Source organism: Sciurus carolinensis, chromosome 13 (assembly GCF_902686445.1).
Source record: "Sciurus carolinensis chromosome 13, mSciCar1.2, whole genome shotgun sequence".
Lineage (NCBI taxonomy): Eukaryota > Metazoa > Chordata > Mammalia > Rodentia > Sciuridae > Sciurus > Sciurus carolinensis.
The window spans coordinates 68010823-68023813 of NC_062225.1; the positions used below are offsets into that span (position 1 = coordinate 68010823).

At 36.9% G+C, this 12991-nt stretch overlaps 1 protein-coding gene and 1 non-coding gene across 9 annotated transcripts in view; both read right to left on the bottom strand.

Moving 5' to 3' along the window:
* Ltbp1 (latent transforming growth factor beta binding protein 1) overlaps positions 1–12991 on the bottom strand; it is a 413663-nt gene that overhangs the window by 147229 nt on the left and 253443 nt on the right. For all 8 annotated transcript variants that reach the window (XM_047522256.1, XM_047522255.1, XM_047522253.1 and 5 more), the window contains 2 exons: positions 11676–11778; positions 8422–8493 (listed from right to left, as the gene is read on the bottom strand). In XM_047522256.1, coding sequence (XP_047378212.1) covers positions 8422–8493; positions 11676–11778 — 175 coding nt within the window. The remainder of the gene's footprint in view (positions 1–8421; positions 8494–11675; positions 11779–12991) is intronic.
* Positions 878–980, bottom strand: LOC124963791 (U6 spliceosomal RNA). The gene has a single exon (XR_007104826.1). It is a non-coding gene; the product is annotated as a U6 spliceosomal RNA (small nuclear RNA).

Consider the following 12991-nt stretch of genomic DNA (forward strand, 5'->3'; position numbering starts at 1 on the left):
GAAGTGGATCTTCTGTTTCATCTGGCAAATCCTCCTCCAAATAATATGTGAATGCAGGAAGTAAGCACAAGATATGAGAAATAATGCTGACTGCCAAAATTGATTTTAAAAAGTCTATGAATACATGTAACTATTATATGTGTAGAAATAAAAACTTTCTATATTTCCATTTACTACACCTCTGAAGATGAGGATTCAAGTCTAGGCCATAGACCCACTTTCTTTCATAATGGCCTTTGGGGAGTTCCATTGACAAAGACTCTCTACTGAACCAAACTCTAGTCAGGCCTTCCTCTGTTCTCAACTAGACCCTGACTTTGGGCTTCTGTGCATTGTCCAATTTTAGCAAAAATCCTTAGCCAGAACCCTCCAGTTTAAACCCTCTGGTTTAGCCAGAACCCTCCAGTCTCAATATCTGAATGGGTTCTGCATCTTTCACCATCTCCCCGGTGATGTCTGAGCACATCCTTCAGCAAAAGCATCTCCAGGTCAGTTTAGTCAGAATCCCCCTTTGGAAAAACTGTTTCCTCTTAGTAATTTCCCATCCACTGACACCCAAACCTCACCCTTGGGCTATAAATGTCCACTTTTCTTGTTGTATTCTGAGTTAAACCTAATCTCTCTTCCTGTTGCAAAACCCCATAGCACCTATTGCAATAGTCCCTCTGAATAAAGTCAGTCTTCCTGCTCTTTTTTATATGAATTATATTATTATTTTAATTTTGCAGGGCTGGGAATTGAATTCATGGCCTATACAAACTAGGCCAAGCACTCTACCTTTGAGTTTATTTTATTATCCCAGACATTTATTACTTTTTATTTTTTTAACCAACACATTAAAAATTTCAGACATTTATGGAATACCATGTGATGTTTCAAAAATATGAAGCACTTCATGAATTTGCATGTCAGTCTTACACAGGGGCCACGATAATCGCTGTATCATTCCAATTTTTGTATGTGTGCTACTAAGTAAGCACTGCTTTACTGTATTTAACAGATGTTAAAAACAGTAGTTTTTCTTTAACACCATGTTAAAATAAGCATAAATCTAACAATTGTTTCCCTAGCATGCACCACAAAGTGCACAATTAATTGCCAATAATTAATGCAAATGCAATTAATTATAAGAGGCTTGCCTTAAAATTCTTAATCATATCATCTCACCCTACCTGTTTGAATCCAGCATTTTGCTATAGGTCATAAATATTCTTTCCTCCAGACACGGAGGCTTTGAGGGTCTCACCTGCACTTTCTAGTTCTCATTTATCCATTTTTCTCAAAAAACTTGAAGACCAGCCTTCCTCTACCTACTCATCACATTGAAGTCCACACTTGACCTTTTGTAATTATTAAGAGAACTGAAATGCAAGCAAGCTCTTCCCAACCGTAAGGGCCTGTGTTCTGTTTACTTATGCGGAATATTGATCAAGACCGAAGAGCCCCATTTAATAACAGAGATATGTCCCAGGAAATGTGCATTCTCTTTTCTTTGTCCAAATAAAACTTGATTTCTAAAGGATACCCTTCAGTGAATGTTTTGATAGTAAGTATGATTGTGCCCTGATCTATCAGTTTTGCAAATTAATTTTATTAAGGCAAAACAACCAGTATAATAAACTAATGCCAAAAGTAAGATTTTAAACAGCTCTTTCATATTTCCTTCAAAAGTCTCATCTGGACTCATCTGAAGTTCAGCCAATTGAGAAAGTGAATAAAGCAAATTATATGCTGCTGATTCAAATTGCTTTTTTTTTTTTTTTTTTTTTTTTTTTGCAGTGCTGGGGATCGAACCCAGGGCCTTGTGCTTATAAGACAAGCACTCTACCAACTGAGCTATCTCCCCAGCATCAAATTGCTTTTTTAAAAATCAACAACAGGTTACTTTATCGAGCTATAAAACATCAAGTGACATGAATAAATACCAACCAAATTTGTTATTTTTATATAAATCTGAGTCTTTTGTTACAGATAATTTTAGTTATCTGTTTAGTATTTTTAGTTATTTAGGAAATAGTGTTAATGATCAGAAATTGACCTAGTCAAAGTAAACAGATATAAGACAGATCTTTAAATGACAGTGTGGCCCTTCTATGGCCATGTACAAAAGAGAGAACTTATTGGTTATCTTGTCAGTAAACTTACATAAGCTTTTATTTTATAAACTGTTTTAAAAAAATTTTTTTAGATGTTGATGGACCTTTAAAGAAATTAGGGTTTGTACTTGTTTTAAGGTTTTAAATGATTACTTTGTAACTGGTTAAACAAACAGCTGTTATTTGGGTTGTAACAATATAATTGACACCCAAAATATATGTGATTAGGTATATGTATACATCTGAAAACTATATCTGTCTAGGCCTTGTCTATGTGTCATGTAAAAGTTTATAAAATGAGGGACTGGGGTTGTGGCTCAGTGGTAGAGCACTTGCCTGGCATGTGTAAGGCACTGGGTTCAATTCTCAGTTCCACATATAAATAAATAAATAAAGTAAAGGCCAAATTGCTTTAAATTCTAAGGATAGGAACAATGTCTCCTCACAATTCATTATATATTCAGTCTGCCGCCTGGAGTACCCCATCAATACATGTTTGTAGAATACTGAACAAAGAAGTTTGCAAGACTATCCATAAAAAGCTAACATACATGCAGATTAGAAAAGTGTAGATGTCTTCCAGTCACATTTTGACATTGCCTAAATACCCTCAGCACATGCTAAACATGTAGAAAATACTAAGTTGATCTTCTATCTGTAAACTTGTAAAACCGGTAAGTGATTTTAGTATGTCAAGAGACATTTGCCACGGATAAATTATTTCACTAACTGTACTGATCTCCATGTCCTTTCAGAAACAAATTCTATTTTAAAACCTAGATTTACATCTGACTTTTTAAGAATGCACTTATCCCAAGGCAAAGTTATGGGCAAGAGAGAAATACTCAGATGCCAACCCCAGTCAACCCCTGGGCTTTAGTGTAAAAGAGCAAGTGAGCAGTTCTTCCATTTCCATGAGGCAATATTTCATTTCTCCAATTTTAAATCAGACCATGAGCAAAATAATCAAATGACAAATGCTACTCTAGATGTATCAGGAAATATTACTGTATTATTTGTTATGATAAATGAAACAAATTATAACAATTTCATAATGTTGAAGGTGGAGAGGCAGGGTTTAGGAACTCCATGTGTGGACACGTAATAAATCATTCCTCTGAAAAGATAATTGCTGTACCACGAGAAAAGAGGAAAAAAAAACAACTTTGAGGGCAATTATTTGAAAGCTCCTCAATTAACTTGTACACAGTTGGTCCTTTGTTACAGTGCACACATTAGGGCATTGGCTCACTTTGTTGAAGGAAACAATATAATTCTAGTTATTAATCACTTTCATTTTAAATGTGCTTTGTAAACTGAGAAGACACTAGACTGTAAGCACAGAGTGGAACTCACAAGTAATTGGATGCTTAATAGGTTCCTTTTGAAAATTTTGTTAGGGATAACAAAATCAAATAGCTTCAAGGCTCTAGGGAAACGAAGGGGTAATACGTAATGTGAGAAAGTTCTATTTCATTTTATCAACCAATAATATCACATGGGGTGTGAAATTAAGTCCTTCTCGCAAAGCAATTTTAATAGATCATGCTGAATGAAATCATATTATTTTTATGAGTCAAACTTCTCTGTAGTTTAATTTAGCGGTGCCTTCTTAAGGCCCGTGTAATAGAATTTTCTGTGATACTTCACTTCAGAATCCTTGCCAAAAAGTGTAACCCTGCTTTGCAAACATCCTCCAGAGACCAGATTAGCCACACTTTGATGTTACCAACTATCAGTGGAATTGACCAAGGCGAAACCATCTGATATGTTCAGCATGAGCGTACTTGCTAAAGGTCACTAGGCTATACCAACAGAGGAAAACGCAAAAATCTCCAGTACTTTAAAAGAAGTATTTTTTTAAATTTCTTAATTGAAATAAGAAGTGAGTACTTGCAAATTTTCATTTCTACTTCTAAGTGGTATGTTTATAAATTAGTGAACTTTGAAATGGACAGTTGGAGAAACATATTGAATAATCATCTTTTTAAAAAATTAAAACCAAATTAACATTAACTGCTTTGACTTCTATTTGCTCTCACAACAGATGTTCTATCTTCTGTTCTAATTGGCTACCATCTACCTTAGTAATATCTTATAAACATCTATAAAATGGATCAAGGTGGCCATGTGGGGCATAGAAACAGGTGATATGAGAGTGTAATCCTAATTATCTGTGTGACCCTTATTTACTCTTCCTCTGACTCAGTTTCCAATTAGGGTTGAGAATGCCCTAGTGCATAGGATCATTCTGGAAGATTAAATGAACTACATAAGCATATGAAGGAACACATGGTAAGTGAGCCACAAACATCAGCTCCCTTTCCCTGTGATAGAAAAAGACAGTGGCTAGCTTCTGCTCTGGTTTCAGTCTACCTTAGATCCCTAAACCTAGTACTTATTACCTATATCTGCACAAGCTACTTAGCCTCTCTGGGTCTTACTCAGAATTTAAGATAAAACATTTCAAAATAAAGTGGGAGGAGATCCTGATGCTGCTTGGGAATTGACTTGCATGGCGGTTATCCATAAAGATAGGGCACGGAGCGTAAGTCCGAGGGCAAACCCCAACCCAAGACCAGGATCTCCCTGGAAGCAGAGGTTTATGTCTTTTGTGAAGTGGTACACTGTTAATTGAAAAGTTTAAGTTGTGTATTGCAATTCCTAGAGCAATCAATCACTTAAAAATAATGCTAAAAGATTTTAAAAGCCTGTAGATAAATTTAAATGAAATTCTAAAAAAAATATTCAAATAACACAAAAGAAGGCAAGAAAATGGAAATGGGAACGAAAAAGGTCCTGATGAGACAGAGATTTTAGGCAGGCCTAAGTCCAACTGTATGAATACTTAACACTATATTTTAATGCAATAAACACCTCAATTAAGAAGACAAATATCAGAATATATTTAAAAGGTAGACCTCAGTATACAATGTCCACAAGAGAACTATTATAGATGGAAAAATGTAAGTTGAAACTTTCCAGATATGTAGGGGGGAAAATTCATTCCACAATGATAGATTTTAACACTTTCTCAACAACTAATAAGAAAAATTTGACAAAGATTTAGATATTTTAGTATATATCTATAAATAACCTATGGACCAAAAAAAGAAGTCAAATACATTTTAGCTTGACTTAAACAAAATATGAATATGACACAGGCTTGAGGGATACCATCAGTGTTGGAAGCCAGGATGATACGAATTTATGCCTTAAATGTATGTACTAGGAAGGAAGAATGACTGATGCCGACCATCCAATATGAAGAAATCAGGAAGCAGCTACAAACCAAAGAGAAAGGAGGAGGGAAGCAGAAGCCAAGAGCAGAAAACAGTGAAACAGTGACAAGTGTTGTCAACAAAACAGAAAGGGATTCTTTTTTAAAAAATAGATAATAGGGACTGGGGTTGTGGCTCAGTGGTAGAGTGCTTGCCTAGCACATGTGAGGCCCTGGGTTCACCCCTCAGCATCACCTGTAAATAAATAAATAAAGGTATAAAAAAAAATCGAATTCTCATTTAAAAAAAATAAATAACATTGATAACCTGTGGGCAAGCCTAATCAAGAAAAAAGAATATGGCACAAAAAACTTGAGAGTACCATAACTAAAATGGGGGTTTCTATATAACTAAAGATATCAAACGGATAATAAGAGCATATTACGAATAAACTTCAAATGAACAAATTTGAAACTTTGAATGAGATGAACAGTTTCTAAAGCAAAAAAAAATAGATACAAAGAAATAATGAAAAATCTTTAAAATACTATGATTATTAAAGAAAGTTATTAAAGAAATTTAATTCATATTTAAAACATTTTCTACAAACAAACTTCAAAACCAAATATCTTCTTTGGTGAATTATTCCAAATAAGAAAGAAAGAAAGAACACCATAAGACACCCAAAGAGAGGGTAGGTTTTCTGTCTTAAAAGATCTATAAATGGTAACAAATGACAAACAAATATACACAAATACACCAACCTGAGAGAATATGCATACATATTCCCCACTATGTGACCTTTGGAGAAGTCTGGAGCACCTGTCAATCTGAAGACACAGTGTAACAACTAGCCATGTCCAAGTAGAACAGGGAAGGATAAGAAAGGGCCCTCCACAGTCCTGCAGTCTACTGGAGCAAACAGAGACACGTAAGGAGAGGGACACATCAGGAGACTCAGTGCTGGGACCTAAAACTCATATGATACCTGGGAAGTCATTTCTTCTCATGCACAGCCTCTGTCCCAGGGAGAGAGTATAAAGAAAGCATACAGGAATGGAAAGTCCCCATCGTGTCCTCTATCCCATGTACTGCATGGAATAGAAATACACTACAGTGTCTCTGGCCAAGACTTGCTGAGACTCTGTTGGATCATCCCTATAGGCAGGAAGCTCAGGACAGTTCATTCAGCATTGGGCAGCTCTTCCAAGAAAAGGCTTGCTTGTAGTTGGTATAAATGTACCTCCTTATAACTCTATCTCATTGACTTTAGTTTTTGAAATAACTCAAAAATTTTTGTTCTGTAGGACAGTTGCTATGTGTCAAGGCATGCTTACAAACACTTAAAGGCAAGTTTACAAGGCTTTGGCTACTGACTTTCTCTTCAGTCTGCACTTCTCCAAGTTAAATGCACGCATAGGTCCAGGTCCCTCACGGGTTCAGTCAATGTTATCAACCAAAAGACAACACCAAACACCCAAACCACAAATGCCATCTGATTGACACAGAGTACAACTGTGTTACTCCCATTGCCCTGACCACTCTGTATCTATGAATGCATCCCACAATACACTAAGGCTCTTTGGACAGATTTTTATTTAAATATATGAAACAATAACTTGAATTATACTCTAGAACACACATTTAATCATCCATTCATTTAGCATAGCTGTTCCTTGTTCCAGTCATTTAACTTAATTCAACAATTTCATAAATTCTACTGATTCTAAGATGATGTGCATTCTTCCCTTTTTCCTATGTTACTAAAGTTTGTAGATGTCTCTCAATAAGTGTTATAGTGCCAGCGCCCATGACACTTAATCCTCCCCATTCTAACACATACGATGAGGCAAACCCTTTGAAGACATGGAATACATGTGAGCATTTCAAAAGAAAATTCTAGAAGTAAACAAAGGCCCTACCTACCATAAGAGTTACATACATGCACTGTGGACTCAACAATTTACTTGAGAACATCCTTGGGAGATTAAGATATTCCTTTGACACAGACCATTTTAATAGGATATAAAACTACTTTCTGTAACATGATTTTCATCAGCTCTCTCCTATAGATACAGGATGGGCAAGGGTAAGGGTCCCAGGTTACAAATCATGACACACATGCTGTACTCTTCACAAGGTTTTTGGGTAGAGTCTGGGACACTCTGTTTATTTATTTCAGTGTTCATATATATCCAAGTTACTAATAATACCCTTGCCCTAGCTGTGTAAAGGGAAATTAGGAGCAGTATCTGGATATCCCACAAAACAATTAAAACTAAATTTCATAATATGGATACTAAGCTAGGCACTGGTGAACCTGAGTCGCAATCTTAGCTCTTTGCAGCCACAGAAAGTCACTTAACCTCTCTGAGTTTCACTTTCCTCATTTATGGAGTACAGACACAAAATCAGAGGAACTCTGAGGTACATCCATTTGTATAACTCTGTCTGCTCAAAATAAATTAAGCAAAAGTATTTAGGGCATTTCCCATTTAACTCTATAGCTTTTCCCATTGCCTAGGGAAAGTGTTTGCTCTGATATTTACTATCTAAATATTTTGGGATGGCCAGCAATATTCTGATGGAAGGAAGAAAGACAACTCTTGTTGCCCAACCACGTGCCAGCCAGCACAGAAATCACACTGCTAGGTACGCATTCATGCCTATACACCTGCATGCAGCCATGCATCCATATTAATCACCAGCACAGAGACCACAGGATGCTCTTGAATGACTATGTTTTTTATCACAAATTAATAGAAGGTAAAAGAGTTTCATACATGTATAAATATGTCACAATGTAACCTCACTATTAGGTATAATCATCAAACAACAATAAAAAAGGGAGGATGGGGACATAGGTCAGTGGTAGAATCCCCAGTGCTTAAAAAAAAAAATGTTTTATAAAGATTCAATGATAGTGAAGCCATTGCAGCAACCATACATTAAATGTCTATATTTCCCTAAATAGATGAACGAGAAGTGATTCACCGTGTGATCTTCACACGGTAAGCTCCAAAGCAACAGGTGACAAAATAACTCAAGTTTCTAAATAGTAAAAACAACGGATGAGTCCATACCAATGAATTGAACTAGCTTACCTTGACAGAAGGTGTTGTTAACCCGTTTATAACCTTGTAGGCATTCCATCATTTGATTATATCCATGATAGGCTGTAAGGGAAAAAATAATTCTGTTACATGCTTAGTTTCAATTCTTATGATCCCAACCAAACTCCTGGAGGTGGTAATCAAAATAATTCAAGGCAGTAGTGGCCTTGCTTATTCATTGGTAAGATACCAATGCCAATGTAGAGTTCCACAATTTCTTTCATTCACATGATGCTTGTTTTTCAGTTTAGTTCATATTGTCAATAGGTATAGTTGTCAGTAACTGATTATGTGAAGTGAAAGAATCACGTGAATGTTTTCTATCTCCTTCCAATAGGTAACTACACATTTCTATCACAAGGAATCTATCCCTCCCCAATGCTTAACTTCAGGGAGCAGGGGCTTACAAGAGGGGAGACACTGGCATGTGGAAATCACCACATCCAGCCCCTTGACCTTATTATGCCTCGTCCGGTCCCATATAATGAAGATATTGGAACAGGCTGCCTACAGGCTGGGATCTCTGGCCTGTAAATTCTTCAAAGACAAAAGAGAAAACAACTTGCTTTAAAAGTTTCAACAGCCATCTACTTTAAGACAGAGAGCCAGACCAGATAATCTCTAAAAATGCTCCTCAGTCTAGGATTCTATATTAATTTTCTTCTAAAAGTGTTTAAAGGACAAGTGACTTGTTCACACTAAGCACATTTCTAATAGACTATAGACTAGTTAATGAAATCATTTACAGATTTAAAATTAAGTTTTCACAGCAAAAAAAAAAAAAAAAAAAAAAAGATCAACCATGAAAGATCTTTCTGTATGTGGCTAAACAAAAACTTCAAGTATTAAATAAAAGCCACTTGAAAACTGAAGTTTGAACTACTTTGAATGAAAAAAAAAATGGCATGGAACACAAAACTGTAGCATCTAAAGGCAAAATGAATATGATTTAGAGAGTAGTACCAACCAGGGGAAGGAAAGTTTTTTAAATGACACAGGAAGAATGTGACCCTGAGTGTATTTCTTGGGAGTGAGTCACTAAGATGGTACAAACAGAATAAATGTCAAGATGCTAATAATTTACTTCATTCATAATCCACACTACCCTTCCTGCTGAAATCAGTCTCTTCAATTTTACACACTAAATGACCCAACGTATGAATTTATTTTTATCAACATTAAAAGTAACAGAAACCTCATACTTTCACACACAACTCAAATCATTACCAAGATAAAGAATGAGCGTTAACAAAACCATATAAAGTGGTAAATTCACTCCTAGATGATGCAATTCTAGATAACTAAGACAAAAGGTCAGAAGTGGAAGTTAAAGAACAAAAAGAAGGGCTGGGGAGATAGCTCAGTTGGTAGAGTGCTTGCCTTGCAAGCACGAGACCCTGGGTTTGATCCCCAACACCGCAAAAAAAAAAAAGAACAAAAAGAAAAAAAGGCTTTACCCCTAATACCTGCCACTTTCTGCTGCTTTGGGATTTAGAAAAGCAGGGAAAGAGAAGCAGATAAGCAAGAAATATTCAAAGACAGGAATAAATGAAAAAGAAAAATAAGAGAGAGGATGGAGAAAGTACTAAATAATGCAAACTTAACCACCACTCCCTAAAGTTAGAGGAACCTAACTTGTCTCATCCTCAGTCCTTAGACTTGCCAGTAGGAAACACATCACCTTCCGCAATATTGCTACAACACACATGGTAAATGAAAGGGTAGGTGATGATGCTTTTTTGACATTTTAGATATAGATTACTACTTAATGCCCCCTAAGAATCAATAGCAAATGACAGAGCTAAGAGTTAAATTCAGGTCATTCTAGCTCTAAGCACCATGCTTTTTAAATCCCTCCAGATGAATCCTAGAAATCTCTTTGGTCAGACTGTCAAAATAATTCTAGGCAAATGGAGGAGAGACCATCGCCACCCAACATATCTCCTAAAAATCCACTCTCTGAATCATTACCCAGTCAATGTGAAAAGTCTACTTGGGAAATTCTCTCACTGTGGAATAGTCTCATTCATGTGATATCCCCCTAAATGATGAATACATTAAGTTTCAGGGGCTATAACAGGCATTTCCACAAGTTGACAGCAGTATCCAGAAAATAAGTTAAATTAATTTTAGGCATTTAGAGGACCTGTAAGCTTGAGAGGTAAGGAAATCCAAGTAAGAGACAATTATTCCAAACAAATTAGCATGCAGGAGGAACCAATAGTATATCGAGATATGTAGTGATAATTCCAAGATGGCAGCCTTGAGAGGAGATTTAAAAAACAGTTGAGAATATCAATCCAATTAACAGATAATTAAGAAGTAAAAATTTTCCATTTGAAGCAAATGAGAAATTCCTTGAAAAATGAAGAATAAAAAGCAATTATAAAAATCTTCTGCTACATGAGGCAAAGGGAGATGACAGAAAAATGTGACCCACTCTCTTAGCAAAAACATAAAGAGGAAGTGTAAGAAAGCTCAACTTGAAACAAGTTACCTGCCCAAGAGGTATTTCTTAGAAATCAGTGATCCAGAGTTAACACCTCATTCCAAAACTAAAAATATGAACTACTGTTGAGAAGAAAGCGAGGGGAAGGTATAAACCTGAGTTTATTCACATCAATAGTTTCTACAAAGCACTTTAAAGATGACTCAAAACATAAAGGTGTTGCTATAAATTGCTGCCACTAAGGACTATGGCAGTATAAAGGTCGCACAATTAAAAAAAAAAGGGAAAATACTGTGTCCCAGCAATTAAAACTTTCTTTCCTTTTTTGAGAAACCAATCAGCCATGAATCATTTCCTATTTTAGTCTTTCTTTTAAAGAAAAGTGAAATTCTATCACAGAACCTATAGCATGAGTTGTGAATAGTAATTAAAGTTTCATTTGAGGAATTTAATCTCAGAAATAATAACTGCACTCATTGTCCATTCCAAAAGGCATCTTGTTCTCCTCCCCTGAGGCAAGGGAGCCCATGTTAGCTTATCACCTCTTAGAAGACATTTTTCCCCCATCAGAATCCAACAGGAGGAGGCAACTGATAACTGCGCTCATTAAGAAACAGAACTATTTTGAGAACTCTACAGATTTGCCAGGCTTCTGGGAGTGCATAGCATAGGACTCTGTTCCAGAATACAGCAAGAGTTCTCTGAACCTCTAATGTTGCCTCATCATTAAATGAGCAGTCACAAGAAAACAGGTATGCGCCCTTCATCTGCAAAGGAATGATGAAACGTCACTCACATGGCTTCTTGGGGCATTTCTGGCATTTGTTAAAGCCCCAGGAGGTACCCACGGTTCCACAGCAGTCCTCTTGCTTTGAAAGGCCGGGGAGAGCTTTGCCACACTGCAATGATGAGGTGTGAAATATGAAGGTTAATTGAGAGCAGGATGCTCAGCTCAGGAGCACTGCTGTGCTTCACAGTCACGTCATAAAATGGTTCCCTTGTTATCAACACAATTAGGGAGGAAAAGAACTATAAAACTGAAACAAAATACCAGGACAGAACCAATGCAACACGAAAGTGAATGAGCACATTTCCAAAAAGGAACTCCTTGGCATTTTTAAAGTTTTATGAAAATCTGTCACTGCTCAGAGCACTTTATAAAACTTCAGTTTCCAATGCCTTTTTATTCATAAGAAGAAACTTGTAATTGAAAAAGTCAATATAAACCTTTTTTATTTGTTTGTTTATTTATTTATTTTTGTAGTGCTGGGGATTGAACCCAGGGTATGCAGCCAAGTGCTCCACCATTGAGCAATTCCCAGTCTATTTTTAATATACTGAGGATCGAACCCAGGGGTGCTTAACCACTTAGCCACAGCCACATCTCCAGCCCTTTTCAATTTATTTTTTTTATTTTGAGACAGGGTCTTGCCAAGTCACTAAGTTGTTTAGAGTCTCACTAAGTTGATGGCCTCAAACTTGTGATCCTCCTGCTTCAGCCTCCAGAGTGACTGGGATTTCAGGCACTTGCCACAGCACCTGGCCCCCCAGTCCTTAATATAAGCTTTCTGAATTTTAGTTTCTACTCCCTGTTTAAGTCTCCCTTGTAGATCATCAGAGAACAGAGCTATGAGGGTGTAGTGTGTGTATAATACTTGAGAATGCGCTGTAAGTCCACCTATAGAGGTTTCTGGTCTTCCCGAAACCCTGAAGCCCAAGCAAAGATAAGACAGGAGAGAACAGTACAAGAAATGATTGTTGGCTGAGCTAGAAGAGCCCTGGCAGGGACAAAGGTTCCAGACAGCCAAGCAGTCTAACCCAGAGAGGTCAGCCGATCTAGGAAGGTGCTGGCAGGTTCAAGCAGGATAAGCCTGAGGCAGAAAAGCCAGGCTTGGGGTTATTGGAACAACACTACTGTCAAATGTTAACACCAGGTGAGACTCTTAGTCAACCACAGGAGGTCAACTGAGTGGCAGGGGCCTGAAGGCAGACCTACTCACTGGGGTGAGGAAGGGCCTAAGAAAACAGACCCTGCTCTGCAAACCAATCCAAAGCCCAGGTGGGCAGGGAGGCCTACCTGACTCTCTACCCCAACTGTGCAGGATAAGCCCA